We start from the raw sequence: 21,336 nt of genomic DNA, 5'->3' as shown, positions 1-21,336 counted from the left end.
GTGAGCGGGGTGGGGGCGGGCGCCGAGCTGAGGGCAGGAGGCGGGGCTATTTTCACGTGTGGCGACCGGGAGCGTCAGGCCCAGAGAGGTGGGTTTCTGACCGGGGAGGGCGGGAGTTAGCCCCGGGGTTAGCCCCTCCCTGTGCGAGCCTCGCTCCCGCAGGCCCTTGTCGGGCAGTGACCCCCGGGCAGGGGCAGGGCGTCGCCCCCTGGGGCTGTGGGGTGGAGAGTCTCATTTAAGCAGAAAGCAGGGACCTGGTCTTCAGCGGTCCCGCTGCGCACCTCGTGATCGTGCAGAAGGGAGATTCTCAGGGGAAGGCTGATGACGTGCAGGGGTTTAAAAAGCTCTTCCAGGGGACTCTGCTCGGGCAGTCAACAGTGTATCCGGACTCGAGGCCGTAGGGGAAGAGTGGGTAGCGATAACATCCTGGAGTGACCATGCTTAGAGCTCTGCAAATCCCCGGCTGCCTGCTTTGTATCCATGGGATCTGCATTCGCGGGTATGGATCCCCAGATCATTTTTACGGCTGTGGATGCCAATTTTGTATCCATGCAGAGTTCTTGTCATCTTATAAGTGTTCATGCATCACGCAGCACAATGAGACACCGCTCCTGATTTGAACTTCTGGGTGTTATGTGTATTGTTACTGTGATGTAAATGTTTGTAAACTATCCTTTAGTCTCTGTCATGCTGAGCAAAATACTAAAAAACAAAATTAATGTAGGTAACCAGAATTTATCATTAAAATACTTTGCCTATCCCAGGCATCCACAGATTGGTCAGGCAACAGCTAACTAAAACTCAGGCAATTAAGACTTGTTTTTAAAACTGGTATTTCTCCTTCCATTACTCTGATATTCTTTTAATTCCTCGCAGAAAGAGACCCAACACCAAAAAAGCACATGGTGTTATCTTAAGCAGTGCACCTGACTGACTGCAGTTTTTAGTTTCAGGAGAAAATATTACTGCTGCCATCATTCTGTCTCCATAGAGCCAAATTCAGCCCTGGTGAATGTTAGTAAGTGTATTTCCATTGATGTACAGTTGTTTACATCAGGCTTGAATTTGGCCCATAGGTATTCTAGATACCTGTGTATTCACACACAAATATACATAGAAAAAAGAGGGAAACATATATTAAGTCATTGTATCACTCTCCTGTGGCCAAATAAGGATTATTGCATACTATATAGTCCCCAGTATTTTTAGCCCAATCTCATTTTAAATGATTCAAGCTGTTGTTCTTTCTGTGTTCATCCTAAAATAAGTTTCTTCCTTCACTTTCTTCTCTTTAATTTTGATTGGTAGTGGATTAAGACAAATTTAAAATATGAGGAAAATTATGTATTAGGAGAATACCCTGTTTGTCGAACTCTTTCACACAATTGGATCTGAAATTGTGGTTGTGTATATATCTGTGTGCGTTAGTGACAGGAATGAAGAGGAACAATTGGAGAAGTAAAGAAAAGGAGACGAGCAATCACAGACAAACCTATCATCCCAACCACCACAGAAGACGCAACCACTGTAGCTTTACTGAAAGGCAAGTGAACATATCTTAATACTTTATGTGTAGACTTGAAGGCAGTTGACAAAGGTAGTTTGGGGAAAGGACGGTTTTGAGGGTATTTTTGGAATGCCCTAATTTGATTTGTTTTGTTACTGTTTACTGTAAAATAGGTAATTATTATTTCCCATGTTTTGCAGATTGAGATCTAGCCCATTTTTAGACTAAAAAGCAGTTTATATATTATACCTACCTTTGAGAGTCTTTCTGATAATTTTCTGTGGCCTTAATTTTTTTCTCCCATGATGATGAGAGGGAGTCAAATAAATAACAGAAGAAATTGACTAGGACTCTAATTCTGCAAACATTGTGGACTATTGATTTTTATTGGGCCTACTCACATGGAAAGGTATAAGCATGTTTAAATGTTCACAGGATTGAACCCTCACACTAACTATCTGGGGGAAACAGGTTAAAAAAGGGTTTCAGATTGAAGTGATTTTTTTGTGTGTATTGATTGTTGTCCACTAAGTATCTAGCTCAATCCCACAAAAGTCAATGGTGGAGCCAGGATTAGAACTAAGAAGTTCCTTTGTTCTAATCCTGTTCTTAGAAATACTAAATCATGCAGCCTCTAAACCAACTTGATCTACTATTTTCAGAATGATGGAATGCGAGATCCTTTATGGAACTTTTAGTACAAATACGGATATTGAGAATTAGTAACACTATGAAGATCATTTAAAATCGAATCTGAAGAAAATAACCCAGAGAAACTCAGCCTGTTGCAGTGGTCATCAACCAGTAGATTGGGATCTACTGATAGATCTTGAAGCCTCTGACAGGTCATCCTGACTGGTTTGGCCAAGAGGCTATCAAGTGCCAGCACTCTAGCTGCCCTTCCCCCTACTGTTGTGCACCTCCTTTCCTTTGCCTTGAAACTGCCTCTCCCCACCCTCGGGAGCCTCCTGCTTGCTGTGCAGGGCAGGGGAAGGAGAAGAGTGGCATTGATGTTAAGGTGTTCCCTCTCTGTATCCTATCTCCACAGAGCAGAGTGGGGGTCACAACAGGACTTGAGATGGAGTTTGCTGGCTGCTTTTGGGAGTGGTACAAGGCCAGGGCAGTGGTGAGCCTGCCTTAGCCCCACTGCACCATCACCCAGGAGCCACTTGAGGTTAGCAGTGCCCAGCTGGAGCCCACATCCTGAAAACCTACCCCAGTCATGAACCCCCTCCTACACCCCAAGCTCCTGTCCTAGCCCCAAGCACCCCTGCATCCAAACACCCTCCCAGAGCCTGCACCTAAACCACCTCCAGCACTCCAACTGCCTGTCCCATGCTTAGCTCAGAGCCCCTCTTGCACTCCAAATCCCTTAATCCCAAAACCAGAGCATGCACCCCAACCCACTGCTCCTGCCTGGTGAAAGTGCAGGAGGATGGGGGAGGGAGGATGGAGTGAGGCCTGAGAGAAGGGGCACAAAGGAGGCAGGGCAAGGGTGTTTGAGTTTGAGGTAGATCTTGGATTGCACTTAAATTCAAAAAGTGATCTCATGCTTAAAAAGGTTGGTGACCATGAACCTATTATATGGATCTGGTCAACTTAAAATAGTTTACTTCTGTTTTGAAACTCTTTTGCCTACTGTTATTGCAAGAAGTAATTTTCTCCAATGGCTTTAGGTTTTTTTTATTTTGTGCATTTCAGAACACTTTGGGTGAAATTTGGTCCTATTGAAGACAAAACTCACATTGACTTCACTAGAACCGAGGTTTCACCGATAGTGTCAGTTTCACTGTAGAGACTGTGTGTTTTCTCCTGTTATTCCGGTTGGTCTTTTCCATAACATCATGAGGGCAGAGAGAGAGCAAATCACAAAAACTTACAAGAAAACTTGGGGTAGTTTTATTTTTAAAAAAACATTAAAAGTAGTTTCAAGTAAATTGACTAAATATTAAGATGATGGTGACATTTTAATGTTTATATAATACCTTGAAGATGAAAATGGAGAATTACTATTTTCACATTGTATGTTCATTCTGTGTACATATCCTGTTATATATAATGTGCTTAAAAGCTTTGCAACATTCTGCTTACCTAGGGAAAATGTTTTTAACAAAGCAAAATAGCTTTTTCATTAGAATAGTCTTCATGTGAACGGTGTGTGAGGAGACCTTGCATGCGGGCTAATAAATGTTCAAGACAGTTTTTCAAGCTGGATGTAACAGTGCAATATTATTGTTAGGTATGAACAAGGAGAACCATGGAACTCACTGAATGCAGGCACCAGCAACAGCAGATCCTCCTCCAATATATGTCATAGCTCTCCAGTGCCTGGTAAGGGACCATTGTATTCAGGGTCTAAATCAGCACCTAAACATTGCATGAAGCTGGAAGGTACTGTTGTAGTTTACTTTGCCTCGCTAATATCCATAGCCATCTGTGGCAGAGATCTTCTAAAAGTTATGTTATTGAAAAAGTTTAAGTAGACAAGGAAAATTTAACAATACAACATGCTCCTTGAATTGAAAGATCCTAGAGCTTTGGCTTCAGCCTGAGCCCAGAAATCTAGACAGCAATGAAACCGCCCTATAGCTGGAGCCTCACAAGCCCAGGTCATCTGGCACTGGCCAGCTGCAGGTTTTTCTTCACTATGTACGTGTACCCTCAGTGAGCCCAGCCCAGTCCACAATTGAAATGTGTCATGGATTATAGGTATTGAGGTATCTAAGCCTTAGATTTGGGAAGTGTTATTAGAAAGGGATGTATGGGGAAAGGGATTCCTGGTTTTATATTTGGTCAGTCTTCGGTCGTCAGTTCTTGGGACATCCTAAAAAAAATTTTTGTCAGCCATGTGCCTTTTGTGACTCATTTATGTTAAAAAAAGAATGGACACATCTTTGTTCTGGAGCACTTTTTCCTTTGTTTCACCACTTCTGTTTCCTGAATGTAATCGCCATCACTTCTGGTTTCCCGCTCCATATCCTTGTAATGACATTTCCTCTGCAGACAGTAGGAGCATGGTCTGGCTTTTGCTGAGTTGGCCATGAAATCAATACCTCTCCCTATTTGAGACCTGCCAGTCTGGAAACAGAAATATCCAGTGTCCTTTTAAACTTAAATTCCCCAAGATGCCTGTCTCTTGGCTGCTCCTGTGAAATTGGATGAGGTCAAAGAGTAATAGAAAAGATTTGCTCTCAATCTGATTTTGCTTGGTATTTACCCTTTATAGAACTACCAGGATTTTACTATGACCCTGAAAAGAATCGCTATTTCCGCCTGCTCCCTGGACATAATAATTACAACCCTCTCACCAAAGAAAGCCTCCAGAACAAGGAGATGGAGTGCAAGAGACTGAAGCTCTTAGAAGAGGAAGAAAAGCAAAAGAAGGTGGGTTCTGTTTCTGAAATAGTTTCTAAACTTTATTATGCTCTGATCCACAATACCAGAATGGGCTACAGGTCATAAACCAGTCCAGTTTCAACTTTGGTATAATTAGCTCTAATGCTAGCTGTTCAAGGCCAAATATTTAAACATTTGTCCATACACCCCACAAAAATTGTGTTAAGATGGAGTTGTGGTTGAGACTACATAATCAGTAATTTAGGGTAAAATACATTGCAGGGATGTTGTAATTATTTCAAAACCAAGTATGATAAAGTCATGAAATTCACAGTTAAGGTTAAACTTAAAACCTTAACTTTGCCCTACTGTGAAGTCTTAAAACAGTTCATAGATAAAACCAGGTAAAATCTCGTGCCTATGCATTTGGAGTTTTTTTAAGGATTAAAAATCATTTTTCCAGTTGTAGAATTCTTTGTAGTAGACCATTGTGTCCTTCAGCATCTGCTGGAAAAAAGTGTATGAAGTATAATAAGACAAATTATAATTCCTGAACACTGATTCAAATGTAGCTCAAGGACAATATTTTAGTGAGTTATGCAAAATTTGATGGTTTTTTTGGTCTGTTACTGAGATTATAGGGCAAAAAAGAAAGACTGGCAGACTTTCTAAACTTGCTACACTTCTTAAAAAGCCAATTTTTAGTTTAATTTTAATTCTTCAACTGGTTAATTGTTAAGTTTTCAGAATAAAATGAATTCTCAGAGTAAATACTACCATTTTGAGCAAGGTGTCTCCTTTGCTATGGTGTCACACCAGTGCCTGCATTAAAAACGTGTCTCCATCAGTGGCCTAGTTTTCACAGGCACTGTGCACTTTAAGGTCCTATTAATCTCAATGAGAGCTGTAGGTGCTTAGCACCTCTGGAAGTTAGGCCACTAGTATAGATGGCCCCAATTTAATTAAAAAATCACTTTCATTCTTTGTTGAGACTACAAAATGGATTGTAAAAACCTGGCATAGTTTGCTTTGCACCAGCTCTGTCTACTATTGTGTCTTTTGCTTTCATGAACATTGGAAAATATTCAGCCCAGATGTAAAATGACAAATGGAAGAGCTTAGGCTATTGCAACATTAAGGTTATACACTTAACATAAAAAGGGAAATGTCAAAACTAAAGTTTCTATGGCAGTATTATGTGTCCATATTGTATTTCAGAGGTTTTTATTATTTAAGATAAGAACTTGAGATGTTATTTTGTACTGAAAATAGTTCATGGATTTCAAACCACAAGATGAAACAGTCATATAGAATTAAACACAAATTTGACAACTATGTGGAATTCAGTAGACTGAAGGGCATTCCATTAGTTTTGCATTTAGAAGGAGCCTGACACTATTCTGGACCTCAGGAAAAAATTTATCCACCGATAATTTATTTTCTTCCTCAGAGTGGGATATTTTGATTTTATTTTATTATTTTTTTTGATGGGATGTGTTTTGTTTTCCTTTTTAAAAGCTGTTTTCCATACATAAGCTAAGGGATAAATGACTTTAATTTGTCCTTTTTAAATAGAAAACATCTAGAGCTGGGTTGAACTCATCACTTGTCTTACACAAGAGGCAATTAGGATTACTCAGTTCCACCAATTATTGCAGGTAAGATAATTTCATCTCCCTTTTTTACATTATTATGTGCGACTGCTAATGCATCTTTGCCATTCATCTGTAGCATACCCTGCTGTTCCTGTAAGGAACAAAGCTGGGGGAACATTGGTAATAAATCCAAAAAATGTATACTGCCTTTTAGATAAGATGTCCCTTTGTTTTCTGTGCAGGTTTTCCATTTACATTTTATACAGCACATGCCCATAGAATGGCTTAGCAAGTCCTTCTTAAAATGGAAAGAATTAAGATGCAAGAAAATATTTTTTGATCATCAGATTCTGAATAATTCTAGTGTGAAATTTTCCCTCGTTAACATAAATACATGCTGTCCTGCACTTTATATTCCCTTATATAAATTCATAAGATTTATCCGGTGTTGCTTGGGTCCTCAACTCAAATAAGTTTTGTTTTTCTTCATTTAAATAATTGTTCTGAGGTGGGGTTAGGATAAAGGGTTCAGTATGCAGACTGCCTTGGGGAGAGAGGACATCCCCTGTCCCCTCTCACTGCAACAATTTTGGGCCAGGTGAGAAGTGTCTATCCATGGCTGCTGCAGCAGGCACAGCCTGGGGAGGGGTGCATGTCCCCCAGCTAGGGGACAGAGAGACAGACAGACACACACAAACAGACAAACTCTCTGAAATGTATAGAAAGTAGCTGTCCCTTTCTTCACCCCTGCCTCATACTGGCCCAATGGAATTATAACTGTCTTGGTCCTCATCTCTGGCCCCTTGCTGCCCCTGTCCTCCCTGTGGTCATTCTGCAGTATAACTGTCCCTCCTCCCAGACCTCTCCCTTTCCATTTTATGAGAACCAGTCGAATTCCAGGCACATTTCATTGTCCTGGAACAACTAAACTCTGATCTTGCTTTAAGTTATGATAAGAGGAGGCTGCATACTAAATTTGATGGTCCTAGTTCTTACTGGATAGAGGAGTTCTTGAATAGATCACAGACAAACGAAGAGACAAATGCACATTTCTAAAATATACGGTAAGACTTTAATGGACTGAATCAATGTGAGATTTCTCTTTTCCTTCCATGGCTTCAGTGGTGCAACTGAGAGTATGTCAGCAGATGCCAGCAACCTGTCTTCTGCTGTTTAAGCTGTTTGGGAAATTACAGTGGTGGGATAAGGCTGATGTACCTACAGACAGAGGCTCCAAATATTATTTATTGGTGACATTGTCAGTGTTGGGATTTGAAGGTTGCTTGTGCCGTACATGGTAGGGCTGCATCCTGCCAGCTCTCTAGGCTGTTCACCCATTGTATAATCTGCAGAGATAAAGAAGCATCTCATTGCCTTTTTCCCAGAATTCTTTCATTGGCACTAAATACCAACATAGTTAAACATCTTTTCCTTTATAGATTGGTCCATGAATTAAAAGTGAACTGCATGAAGAGGAGGAAGGTAGAGATTCAGAGCCCAGATTCCTCAGTTACTGGAACCAACAATTTCAAACTAATAGTGGTATGTTATGTGCTCTTTATTTTTTAAGGCCTGAGGTTACTTGACTATAGTTATTTTCTTGAGAGCTCTGGGATTTGTAATGACCCTACATTTAGGTTATGTACACTGGGATGTGCTGTTTCTATAGAAGATTGCATTGGCAGCTTCTCCTACCATACAGAATGTTTTCCAGACTTGGGGGGGGGGGGGGCGCCTCTGGGGCCAGCTAAACATGACTATGGTTATCTTTTCCCTGGGACCATTCTTCTTTAAGCAGTCTGACTGACTGTTTTCCACTACTTTGGTGGAATGAATTAATCCTTGGATCAGATACTGCTTTCAGTTACCTACTATTTATATTGTGGTAGTGCCCAAAATCTTTTCAGGTTTCTAAAAGGGTGTCACAAGGAGGAGGGAGAAAAATTGTTCTTCCTAGCCTTTGAGGATGGAACAAGAAGCATTGGGCTTAAACTGCAGCAAGGGAGGTTTAGGTTGGACATTAGGAAAAAGTTCCTAACAGTAAGGGTGGTTAAACACTGGAATACATTACCTAGGGTGGTTGTGGAATATCCATCTCTGGAGATATTTAAGAGTAGGTTAGATAAATGTCTATCAGGGATGATCTAGACAGTACTGGGTCCTGCCATGAGGTCAGCGGACTGGATTCAGTGAACTCTCGAGGTCCCTTCCAGTCCCAGTATTCTATGATATGATTCTATGAAAACATGCTGGGTGCTTTCTTAACACCTAGCCTGAAAAACGTACAGTTTGCAAAGACAAAGCCAGGTGAAGAGTAGGAGGAAAGATAATGAAGATAAATGGCAAGTCTTCTGAGGAGGGAAGAGGAGACATAGGTGGGTAATAAGGAGTATAATAAAACAGGGAGGAGAAAGGGAAAGGATGAGCTTGATGGACTGAATGGGGGATAGAAGCAACAAGAAGGTCAAGTCTGCATTTAGAGCACAATTTTATAGTATAAAAAATCTGTGTAGATGTTAGGAGCGACGTTAGGAGCGATATCATCAGCCTCTGGATCTGAAAACTGCTGAGGCTTTGTTGGTTGGGAGAACTTCTGGTAACAGAGGCTACCTGGGAAGCTTGCCCACACTGAATTCTGGCCAGTGTTCCCTGTAAGCTTTGTGTTTTGTGAGAGATTCAAATGCATCCAAGTAATTAGCAGAATGCCCACAGCCAAAAGTGTTTCTATTGGTAGTGCACTTCCATGCATATCTTGGTGTACATAACAAAATGTATTCTACACGTGGATGGAAAAAAGTACTAGCTGTGTGGATGGGAGTGGGAAGAAGCAGGCTGAGAAGCACTGAACTATCCCTGGTGTGTGGCTGCTGCTATGGTCTGTGTTGTGGTGTGAAACAACTTTAGGGACAGGCATTTTGCACATGTAAGTTGACCTTTTCATGTAAGTGAAATCAGTTGAAACCAGTGGTGTTACTGAAAATTTCCACTGGTTCAGATGAGAGCAAAATCTGGAACTCAGGACCAGCACTTAAATTGCAAAAGCACCTATCTGATCCAGTTGGGGAAGGAGACTTTCAAATGACAGAAAAGTTTATATTTACACTGACTGCAAAATTCTTTATGCAGAGCCCCATTGGAGCCTGCACTTCAGAGGTGGGCAGTAAGACAGAGGCAGTTTACCAGAGTTAGCCCCTGGCGGGTTGATGCCACTTTATTTACCTGTATCTCCACAGGTACAGGAGCATGCAGCTCCCATTGGCCATGAATCGCTGTTCCAGGTGGCCGTGGACACCACTTCCTGCACCTCCCCTTGGCTGGGAATGGCAATCTGCAGCCAGTGGCAGCTGTAAATGCCCATACGTGTGGAGGCATAGGAAAATACAGCGGTGGCCTGCCAGTGGCTAATTCTGGCAAACCATGTACAGCCCACAGGCTGGTTATTGCCCATCACTACTGTACTTACTGATTATACTTCCTCATGACAGCAAGATCTGTCCACAATGCCATGCCAATATTCAGCCAATAGGAAACAATGTTCATTATTGTCAGAGGTTGAAGTGGAAAATAGCATGCCTTAACTGTTTTTCTAGTGACTCTCTCTCTAGAATCCACACGGACACACATGTAGTATCTGTAGTCTGACATGCAATCAGGTGGCGGTGGAAAAGTACAAATAATGGATTTCTCATCATGGATCCTAAAGCCAAATCTAGTTTTATTGCCCCTAATGATGCACTTCTTTTGCAGGCAGACACAGCTTGTGAGCGAATATTCACTGTGAATGATGTAGAGCATGGAGGGTGTAAATATGGTATCATCAATCTCAGTGGCTTAGGGAAGGACTCGCTCACTGTGGAGATGTATGACAACCTGTACTTCACAAACCGCAAGGTACCATTCATCCCCTGATCCCTCAAATGGTCATAACATGAGATGTATAACTGGAAATGAAAGGGGGGAGGGGAAGGAGGCAGAGGGAAGAAAAGAATCCATCAAAAAGGGATTGGGTAAATGTAAACTCCACAGAGACTGGAGCTCTGATACTCCTGAGTTGCTTTTGGAGATCGGTGTTGCTAAACAGTCAGTCCAGCACCTTTCAGGAGCAGTGTATTTCCACAGAATTACTCTTGGCAGCACTTGAAAAGAGAGGCCCCCAGGGATTAAATTTACTGATTTTTGTTCTTAAGAAAGAAAAAAAAATGCCTCTCTTTTAGGAAGAACTTTTAGGACAAAATGCAACAACCTGAAGGTACCCAATTCCATGGAAAAAAACTCTTAGTTAAGAGATGTGGTGAATATTACCATCCAGGTTTGGGGAGACTTCTGTGAGTGTTAACCTTTTTCTGCTTTGTGCAAGTATTAGCAAGGGGCTGAAATACCTATATCTCTTTATTTGGCTAGTCATCACTAGTCATGTTCCAGGTTGTTGTTCTTGGCATTCTTCAGTATACTATGGGTGGGTGCTCACTTTTTCAGACTTATGTGAAGTGTTTTAAAATGTTCTCTTCTGAATTAAATAAGGGACAGCAAGTATTGTTCTGTCGTTTGTTTGTTTGTTTGTTTTAGGTGAATTCTGTGTGCTGGGCATCACTGACTCATCAAGATTCCCATGTTTTATATCCTTTTTAAAAAATAAAGAGCAAATTACTTCACAAAACAGAACATAAAAATGGCCATATTGGGTCATACCAAAGGTCTGTCTGGTCCAGTAACCTGTCTTCTGACAATAGCCAATGCCCGGTGCCCCAGAGGGAAAGAACAGAGCAAATAATCATCAAGTGATCTATCCCCTGTTGCCAATTCCCTGCTTCTGACAGACAGAGGTTTGAGACACCATCCCTGCCCATCCTGACAAATAGCCATTGATGGATCTATTCTCCAGGAACGTATCTACTTCTTTTTTGACCCCCTACTCTAAGGGTCTCATAACTTAACATTCAGAGATAACACAATGAATAAATTACATCAAATCACTTTTGGTCATAGAAAAGAAATAGCAGGAATGACAAAATAATGGGCTGGGGTAGAAAAACTCAGTGTTTTTCTTTTGCATACCCATCAGGGTGTATGGCAATGGAAAATGTCGTATTAGAGATTAGTGACAGAATGCTGCACCAAAGATGTATATCTGTACTGAAAGAGGCTGGGAGGAAGGAGCAGGAATTCTCACAAATGGAAGAATATGAAAGGAGCATGGAAGTGAGGTGGTGGGCAGGTAGATTGTGTACTGGAGTTCTAGCAAACGAGAGATGTAGGCAAGTGTAGGAGTCTGAAGATTCTTGAAAGGAAACACAAGGACTTAAAAAATCCAGCCAGTGGCAAGAAGCCAGTGGATAGAGTGCAGGAACAGAGTGTCATGGTCATTCTACAGGGAGAGGAAGGGGACTTTTCAGAGTCATGTTTCAGACCTGTCGTGCAGCAGGCCTGGCGTTTTCACTCTTCCCCATCTATCTGATCGTAATTTCATTACACTGATTTGGAAAAACAAGTCTAAATCCCGCCTATACCTGTTATTACCTCTAGAGGGCAATGAGATGTAACCCATTTTTTCCCCCCCACTGGAGAAGACAGACCCAAACTAGTTTGGAACAGGTTGTTTGTGTCTTCACTCTCCAAAGTTCCTAATGTACATTATATTATTTTGTGACTGGAAAGAGCAGGAAAGATTTTTTTTATTCCTCCCACTCTCCTTCCATGTTGGATAATGTTAAATATTAACACTAGAATCATGGAATTGCAGATCTTGTCCTCTAATTCCTATAAGAGAAGAGGAATGAAAAAGTCGCCAGGGATGTGACAAGGCTCACTGTAAATCACCACTGTAAATGTCATCTGAGAGGCATTGCTAAAAGACAAAATAGTATGTGTGCCAATTTTTCAGACGCCTCTCCCCCTTTAGTAATTTTGTGCAGCATGTGTCACTTCTGGAAGAAATCTTGGTTTTCTTTAACAGCCTCCAGCAAGCTGTGCCTCATGGGGATTGCAGAAACTCCAGGCTGTGCCAGTCTGCTTCCAGCATCCTTATTCAGCAATTCTAACCCAGGTAGAATACTTTTCTGATTTGGTTAGAAGTTGTAGTCTGAACAGTGTCTAAATGAGGGATGATTTCTGAATTTGCATTCTCTGATAGCTTTGAGTGGCTTTGTAAGGGTCACAAGAAATAATATTAACACTGTGTAATGAAGCCCACAAATGGATTTTGGTAGCTAATAATGACAGTTTGTGGTACTAGTTTACATTGAGTTGGTAATTGTGTAGAACTTGGCAGAAAACTTCTCCTCTGTAAAGTAAATATTTATTTGGAACTACAGGTTGGACCTGACCAGTTCCAAACAAGAGAATTTGCCAGATTCACCTATAAAGTAAATATTTATTTGGAACTATCGTGGGGACCTGACTAGTCCCGTACCAGGGGAGGTCACCTGCCACTGGCCCCCAAGCCCATCATCCACTGCTGGCAGGCTGCCCCAGCAGGCAACCCTGCCTTGCCCTACGCCCCTAACCTGTCTGGGCTGCTTGTATAGCTACTGCTGGATCCGTGGGCGGCATAGGTTCCGGTTCGTGCCATGGGGCTCTGGTTTCATGCAGCCAGGGGAAACTGCGGGGCTCTGATCCCGGCCCTGTGCCACCTCTGCCCTAGTCCCATGCCACTGGGAGAAGCTGTGGGGCTCCAGCCCCCTGGGGGTTGCTGTGGGGACTCCAACCCCACGCCGCCACAGGGTTCCAGCCTCAGCCCTGCACTCTTGGGGGCTGCTGAAGGATGCTGCAGAGCCCTAGTCCCAGGCTGTACTTAGCCAGGCTGCTGACCCTGATGCCCAGCTCAACTGGCCCTCCTGCCCTTAGATTCCTGGCTCTTCAGGTCCAGGAGCATCCATGGTCCTGCTGGACCAGAGAGTGTGATTTTGGGGATACAACCAGTATTCCTATGTAAGTTATTGGTCTCCTTTATTATATAGAACCTGGATAGATAGAAATTTGAGCAGGTATTGGGAGTATTTGGTCTATCCAAATGGAGTTAAACCACAGTTGTTCTCTAGCATAATGACCTTTGCACACAGTGGTTCCATCAATAAACATGTGGACTACTTGAGATGGCAGTCCTCTTGTAGATCCTGCTGTTTTACTGATCTCCAACCCCCAGCTTATAGTAAGCACTGCACATAGTGCTCAGTCATATGAATATAAAAGAGAAAAAGTTCAAATAAATTGGCTTTAATCTGATGGATGTAGCTATATTCCCTTATGTGATATTTGTGCTGTTCCTTTTTGTAAGGGTGGAATCTCCCTCATGTCCCCATTATGCTGCTCTCTCCAGGTCACTTGCTAGTGTCATTCTCTGACTTTGCTACACTTAATTTTTGTGTCTTGTGTAAGTTTGTCCATGGTCAGATTTATACCAGAGAAGTGTCTGATGAAGACAAACATGTAAAGTAGTTTGATGGAGTGAAAATAGGTGTTATTTCCAGAAGCTTTTAAAAAACACAGTCACATAGTGCTAACAGGAAGGGTGCTATTTGAAGACTGCAGGATTCTTGATAGTATGACTAAGATAGTTGTAGGGATTGGTCCCCAGACTTCCCATAATGGAACATGTCCATGTCCTGTCCCCCAGTCATCGTCAGAAGGTTGGGCTGAGGCTAAAGCTGTGTCTGGGAACAGGGCTGCAGCTGGTGCCTGAGCTGGGCATAGAGGGGGCTGGGTAGTCCTCCCTCCCTAGCCCTGTGGGGGCTGAGCCAGGACCTAGTGTGCCCCACTGAATGCTCTTCCACACACACCCTTAGGAGGGGGTGTGCCCCATAATTTGTGAACCACTGTTCTAAGGTCTTTTGGAAATCACTGTCTTCAGATACATACTATACTTAAAGCAGGGGCTTTCAAACTCTGGGGCGCAGCTTATAAGGCAAGCTGCTAGCTTTCCGTGAGACACTTTGTTTACTTGTGCCTCACAGGTACAGGTGCTTGCAACTGCTGTTGGCCACGGATCACTGTTCCCAGGCAGTGGGAGCTATGGGAAGTGGTGCAAACCAGGACACCACTTCCCACAGCTCCCATTGGTCATGAGCTGAGATCATCCATACCTGTAGAGTTCTAGGTAAACGAAGTATATTACAGCCAGCTAATGGCTTGCCTTTATAAGCCACAATCCAGAAGTTTGAAAACCCCTGACCTAAGGTGTCATCTCTAACCCCAAGCTGAGAGCTTCGACTTAACAGACTTTAGTGTGAAAAAAATAAAAACTGCATACAGGCAGTCCCCGAGTTACGTACAAGATAGGGACTGTAGGTTTGTTCTTAAGTTGAATCTGTATGTAAGTCGGAACTGGCGTCAGCCGCTGCTGAAACTGATCAGTTTCAACCACGGCTGAATCTGGATGCCAGTTCTGACTTACATACAGATTCAACTTAAGAAACCCAGGTGTCCCCAAGTCAGCTGCTGCTGAAACTGATCAGCGGCTGATTCCAGGAAGCCTGGGGCAGAGCAACTCTGCCTCGGGCTTCCTGTAGTCAGCCGCTGGTCAGTTTCAGCAGCGACTGACTTGGGGACGCCTGGGGCAGAGCAGCTGGGGTGCTGCCGGGTTGGTCCAGAGCGGCGCTGCGGGACCAACCCGGCAGCCCCCAGCTGCTCTACCCCAGGGGTAGGCAAGAAAAGCCTGGTCTGCTGGGGGGGCACTAGCTGCACCCCCCCCCCCCCCCAGCAGACCAGGGGGACAGGAGCAAAGCCTTGGAGCACGCCCACAGCGGGACAGCCCAGGCGCGCCCGGGCTGTCCCGCTGCAGGCGTGCTCCACGGCTTTGCTCCTGTCCCCCTGGTCTGCTGGGGGCTCCAGCAAAGCCGCTGGACCCCCCCCCCCAGCAGACCAGGGACACCAGAGCAAAGCCGCAGCAGACCAGGGGGACAGGAGCAAAGCCGCCCAGGTGGTGGGAGTCCCGCCGCCTGGGCGGCTTTGCTCCGGGGCAAACGAGCAAAGCCGCCTAGGCAGCGGGACTCCCGCCGCCTGGGCGGCTTTGCTCGGGTGTCCCTGATGTGCTGGGGGGGTCCAGCGGCTTTGCTGGACCCCCCCAGCAGACCAGGGAGACTGGGAGAAGCTTTTCTCGCCCCGGAGGACACGGGTGGCGACCCGCCGCCCGTGAGCTCCAGGGCGAGAAAAGCCCTGTTCGTAAGTGCGGATCCGACATAAGTCAGATCCGCGTAAGTCGGGGACTGCCTGTACTTAGGTACTGTCAGTGGCTTGGTTTTGAATTGGGTTGGGAACTGAGGAAACAATACAAATCTCATGTGTTGCTATATACTTAAACTATAGTCATTCAGCAGACAGGAGGGCAGTGTAGTATGTCCAAAGCTGTGTGAGTCCAAACAAGACCTTTTCCCTACCTCCCTATGAACATAATTTCAGTGCCTTATAAATTCTCAGTTGAGGGGCAAGGAGAGGCATAGGTAGATAGCCTTTGGCTGTTTGATTGAGGTGAAGTGGTGTCCTTGTTCCCATAAAGTTGTACTAAAAACACTGTGTATACCCAGTTTTTATAAATCTTGAGAATGTGGGTGCATTGTGTAGCTATATCTTTCACTCTTCCCTCCCTTCCTCTGTAGTCATGCTGCAACTACAGAGTTGTTCTCATGGCAGTATTGTTTGGAAATCACTCCAGCATCAGGCAGAGCAATCTTCTGTTTCCGGAAGTACAGTGTGGGTAATAGCAGGACTACAATAAGGTGGCTTAGTGCACTTGAAGCAGAAACCCTGAATGTTGTAAGAGGCACAGAGGCCTGGTGAAATTTTCTAGAGGCCCGGTTCACTTGAAGCTTCCTCTCACATCTCCTTGTGGTGCTTGGGGGCTTCACAGATTGTCCCTGTTGCCTTAGGAGATCAGCCTGGAATGCTGTGCAGCTTCAAGATCTCCACTGCCTGGTCCTGTGCTTGGTGCCTGAACCCCCAAGCTGATAACTGTTTCAGCACAGGTAAGCAGGAGTGTGTTTGTGCTACTTATCAGAGGGAAGATCATCATGGCTTCCAAACTGTACTGCTCAAATGATGGTCATGTATTTTTCATCTTTCTCAGGTCTGATACGGCGAGTCCTTGTGACCAATGCAATGACTGGTCACCGACAAACATTTGGTACAAGCAGCGATGTACTGGCCCAACAGTTTGCCACCCAGGTAGAGAAAGAGAGATGGGTTTGATTTCTTAGAGAGACGTACGCATTGCTGATTTTTTGAGGGACCCGCCATCTTATACATACTGTGGCTACTTTGGTAGTGGCTTCAGTAGCTGTGCAGTGATAAAGTGGACAGTGTTGACAATGTGACTGAAAATGGAAAAGCAACAAAACTAAGCTATGCTGATTTCAAACTCCATTGGAAATGTGGGATGGATCAGGTGGGAATCAATTTTACTAAATAGAAAAAGATTAAAAAGAAATTGAAACTAATGCAGGGAATTATAATAAGGCTTTGAATTCATCGTGCCTGTTATCTGAGTATATGTGAGGTGCTTTAAGATGCTACATCTTAGTATTGTTCCCATTTTACAGATGAAAGTAAGGCACAGAAAGATTAAATTACTTGCTCAGAGTCAAAGTTAATGGCAAAAGTGGAACTAAGATCTAGGACTTTCAACTCCCATTCCCCCTGATCTAACCACAAGATCAAGTTTCCATTGCTTTTTTATTGCTAAACACTGGAAAGCAGAATGAAAGACCTGAGTTGGCTGCAATGTTTTGCAACATGACTCTGCAATTCTGGTCTTTGCAAAACTCCATGTACAATTGTATTGTTCTGGCACTACAATGAAAGGGTGACTTTTTACTTGAACCTTTCCCTCAAAAGTAGTCACAAAAACTGACCTGCATGACCCTGTTAAATGTTACCAAACTCATTTCCCTGCATGTTTTGGTTCATCTAGACTCCAGTGCTATACAATGGCTGCCGTTCAGGGGAAGTTTTCAGCATTGATATTCGTCAGCGCAGCCGGAGGGGCCACAGCTGGAAAGCTGTTCGTCTCTTCCATGACTCAGCGGTCACTTCTGTTCACCTTCTCCAAGCAGAGTACTATCTTATGGCAGCAGACATGGCTGGAAAGGTAGCTTCTATTTATGGAAAGCTAGATACTGTCTCGTGTTATATTGGTCATTGCCAAGGTCCCACTCCAGGTCTGAAAGTGGATGCCGTTGTCTTAGTTACAAATGCTTTGCAGATGTCTGTATTCTCTGCTCTTTACTCCTGGTTTTGAGATGCTTGAGGTTTGGTTATGTCTACACCAGCACTTTTGTTGGTATAACTCGCGTTGCTCTGGAGAGTGAAAAACACGCCCCTCTGAACAATGTAAATTATACTAGCAGAAGCACCAGTGTGGACTGTGCTGTGTCAACAGGAGACGCTCTCCTGCCAGCTCATGAGCTGTGCTCATTAGGGCTGGTTTAATTATGTCAACTGGAGAGCTCTCCCTCATTGACACAGAGCAACCACAGGAGCAATCTTATAGCGGCTCAGCTGTATCGGTACAGCTGTGCAGATCTAAGCACCCTACTGTAGACATGCCCTTTTATCTTCTCCAACTGCTGTGTCCAAGTGGAGTCACTGGAAAGCCCCGTCACATTCCCACAAGAACTTGGAATTATACTGGGATTTCCTGACCCTGCTTGCTAGGCAATGAGTCAGTGCAACAAGCCTGAGGCAACTCCCTCTGAGCAACTCCACCAGAAATCCAGTGAGAAGGATATTTTGATAATGAATTACAGGAGAACAGGGGCATATAGAGAATAAAAGGAAAGGAGGATGTGGAGTTTATGGAAGAGGTAAAACAAGACAGGCAGAGAAGGCTGGTAAGGGGGGAGAAAGGCAGAACAATATAGAAGTTCCTTTTTTTCCTTTGGCTTCTAGCAAGTTGCCAGTGCAGCTTTTGGCGCCACAAAAGTTGTATTCCACTAGCTAGAACTTGGATTGTTCCCTAGCGAAGGAATAATAATGCTTAGCTCTTCTAATTCAGGTCAACATAGGTACGGTACTCAGAAGTGTGAAAAAGTCACACTCCAAACACCATAATCCCTGGTATAGACTACGGGTGTAAGCAACCAGTCAACTATCCAATAAGCATAAGCTTATCGGATAGTCGAGTAGTGACTTGACTAGTTGCTTCCCATCTCCCCAAACCCCGCTGCCTTTATCAGTCAATTAGTTGATTAAACACAATTTAACATCCCTAGTATAGACACAGCTTGCTTGACAGAAGAATTCTTCCATCAACAAAGCTACTCATGCTCTAGAGATGGAGTTTTTACAGCAGTGGAAAACTCCCTTCCATTGTTGTAGTCTTCATCTATGCTTCATGGTTACAGCAGCATAGATAGGTGTGGTATAGATTTGTTGTTGTAGTGATCCTAGTGTAGGCATGGCCTAATCAATTACTGCTCACCACAGCCTCATGAGTTAAGTAAATAAGCAGTGTGATCTCTTTTGTACAGATGGGGAAACAGAGACAGGGTGGTGGGGTGAATGAGTGACTTGCCCAAGGCCACCCAACTAGTTTGTGGCAGAGCAAAACTAAAACTCAGTCCTTTGCTTAATCCACTAGACAAGTTGCCTGCATTAAAACAAATGGAACGAGACTTTCTATAAGTGTTTTTTCACAGCCAGTATCCTAAACCAGTGCTCCAAATAATGGTGTCCCCTTGTGTCTATGTGGTAATTTCAAAACGTAAAGAATTCACTTGGGAGTTTGTAAAACTTTAGGCTCCTACTCCTTTCTCTCCCTATCACTACAACAACTGTCAAAAATTTCTCTGCTTCACTAAAATGTTCTTTCTTCTATTACCATTTCAACTTGCAGATAAAGCTATGGGACCTTAGAGCAATGAAGTGTGTGAAACAGTACGAAGGCCATCATAATGAATATGCTACTCTCCCTCTGCACGTAAATGAGGAGGAAGGGCTTGTTACAGCAGGTGTGTCTGCTTTTCCGTAGTGCGTGTATGTTTTGGTTCTCTTCAATTAGGTATGTGAGGTATTTGTGGATAGGCTATTGGAAATTATGCTGGCATTCATTCCTTTCTGGCTTTGGGAACAGCATAATAAACCACAGGTGTGCAACTCAAAACAAAAATTATTTGGGTGCATGTTAATTGAGGGATGGCCCTCTGAGTTTCAAAAGATATACACTCCAGCCAGTAGGATTTCTCAGTGCAGAAGTTAGGACAAACATTGGAAGACAGAATAGGAGAGAGTGAGTGGCAAGCTTCTGATTTAGAAGTGTAGGAAAACAGTGCTAAACCTCTTCCTGGGCCCATAAAAAGGGTAACTATGTTACGTAAAAGGATAGAGGTCCTGGAAAGTTGTATTAAAGAACAGGAGTATATTGGGTCTTTTCTTTGATACCCACAGAAGACAGTAGGATGAAGGGGAATGTGATGGGATGTATACCCCAAACAGGTTCTATAGCGATTAATGAGGGCCTGCAAATTCAGTTAAGATACTTGTCAGCCACCTGCAAGAGAGAGAGCCAGGCTTAATTGATAATGAAGCCCCACTGAAGAAGGGCTGGGTTGTGATTATAATGCCAGGACCGTTAGTAGCAGAAAAGGGGTGCAGGAAGAGAGCCAGCAGTCGCTCTTTGTGGGATAGAAGAGATAGGAAGCAATATAGGAAGGCAGCAAAGAGTTTCAGGGAGTAGACTTGGCTGCCAGCTTACGGGGTCCATGGGTTTGAGCCCAGAGGAGAGGGAGGGCCTGGTTCCCCTGCCAGACAACAAGAAAGGTAGGGTGAAACCAACCATAGTATGGGGAGCAAGAATAACGGAGCCCGGAGACAGATGGAAGACTACGATAAGGTGATTGGACTACAGTTTGGTTGTATTCTGTCACCCTAAAAGGGACAGACATAAATATTGTGATCTGGCCAGAGAACTAAGTTACAGGAAGAGATAGGCCCTCTGTTGCCAAAGTGGTGTTAGCTCAGGGTGCCAAACAAAAGCTGATACATCCTGCCTGGCCTCTGGGAGGTACTGCTGCAGTGAGGGGAACCCCTTTACAGGGGGTTACAGAAACAACAAACTATTCCTGAATTTATATGGTTTTTTTTTTTCTTGAAGTCTCCATATGCAGCACAATTATGGTAAGAGCTTTTCTTCATTGATTGATAATACAGAACCTAATGATGGGGATACTGTTTTGTATAGTTACGTACAAAGCTCTGTGTTGCCTGATTTTTGCAATATTGCCTACAGTTATTTTTATCCATCTCACCCTATGTAGAGTAATATATTTGAATCACGTTTTTTAGATTCTTTTAGAGATCAGGTGGAGATGGCAACAGTTCTTTATCCTATAGGTCAGAATTTTTCAAAGCCGGTTATGATCATTTACAGGAAGCATTTCCTTGTCCTGATTTGCAGTGCTTTTCTCTCCACAGTTGGTCAAGATTGCTACACAAGAATATGGAGTCTTCAAGATGCCCATCTACTCAGAACTATCCCTTCTCCATACCCATCCTCCAGGGACTCCATCCCCAGTGTGGTGTTCTCTTCAAGACTCGGAGGCAGCCGAGGAGTCCCTGGCCTGCTCATGGCAGTGAAGCAGGATCTCTACCACTTCTCCTACAACTCAGATAATCCATGTTGTCCCCAGACCAGGGATATGGATCCTCCAGCCCTCCTGGGTGACTCAGGAGAGAGCTGTTAGGTGTGGTCTCTTATTGTTGCCATTGCATTGATTCCAGTTGTGGTGCTGCCCTAACTGCTCTGTCTGTGGAGTTTTGGACTTTGCCTAGCAGGTTCAGCGACATTCTACTGTCATTGCTGTGTATCTACTAAGCAGTTGTAAATAAAAGTGGTACAATGACAAACTACTCATGCAGATGCTGTTTGTTTGTTTGTTTTAAATTCAGCTGAGAGTTTGGAAGGAAGGATCT

General features: G+C 43.7%; 1 protein-coding gene across 2 annotated transcripts; it reads left to right on the top strand.

Annotated features, from left to right (window-relative positions):
- Positions 1-47: 47 nt before the first annotated feature.
- DCAF4 (DDB1 and CUL4 associated factor 4) lies at positions 48-21,273 on the top strand. 2 transcript variants are annotated; one of them, XM_075927280.1, is made up of 14 exons: positions 48-88; positions 1,429-1,543; positions 3,747-3,838; positions 4,734-4,891; positions 6,419-6,501; positions 7,878-7,980; positions 10,186-10,329; positions 11,005-11,054; positions 12,402-12,481; positions 16,299-16,394; positions 16,496-16,593; positions 17,339-17,515; positions 19,262-19,376; positions 20,839-21,273. In XM_075927280.1, exons 2-14 carry the CDS (start codon positions 1,437-1,439, stop codon positions 21,105-21,107), a joined length of 1,572 nt encoding a protein of 523 aa, XP_075783395.1. In that variant the 5' UTR covers positions 48-88; positions 1,429-1,436; the 3' UTR covers positions 21,108-21,273. The 2 variants fall into 2 exon arrangements, with proteins under 2 accessions (XP_075783395.1, XP_075783394.1); XM_075927279.1 differs by lacking the exon at positions 48-88 and adding an exon at positions 115-499.
- Positions 21,274-21,336: the final 63 nt, after the last annotated feature.

Source organism: Pelodiscus sinensis, chromosome 4 (assembly GCF_049634645.1).
Source record: "Pelodiscus sinensis isolate JC-2024 chromosome 4, ASM4963464v1, whole genome shotgun sequence".
Classification (NCBI taxonomy): Eukaryota; Metazoa; Chordata; order Testudines; family Trionychidae; genus Pelodiscus; species Pelodiscus sinensis.
Note: the sequence above shows the minus strand (reverse complement) of the source record. Positions and strands in the feature narration are given on the sequence as shown.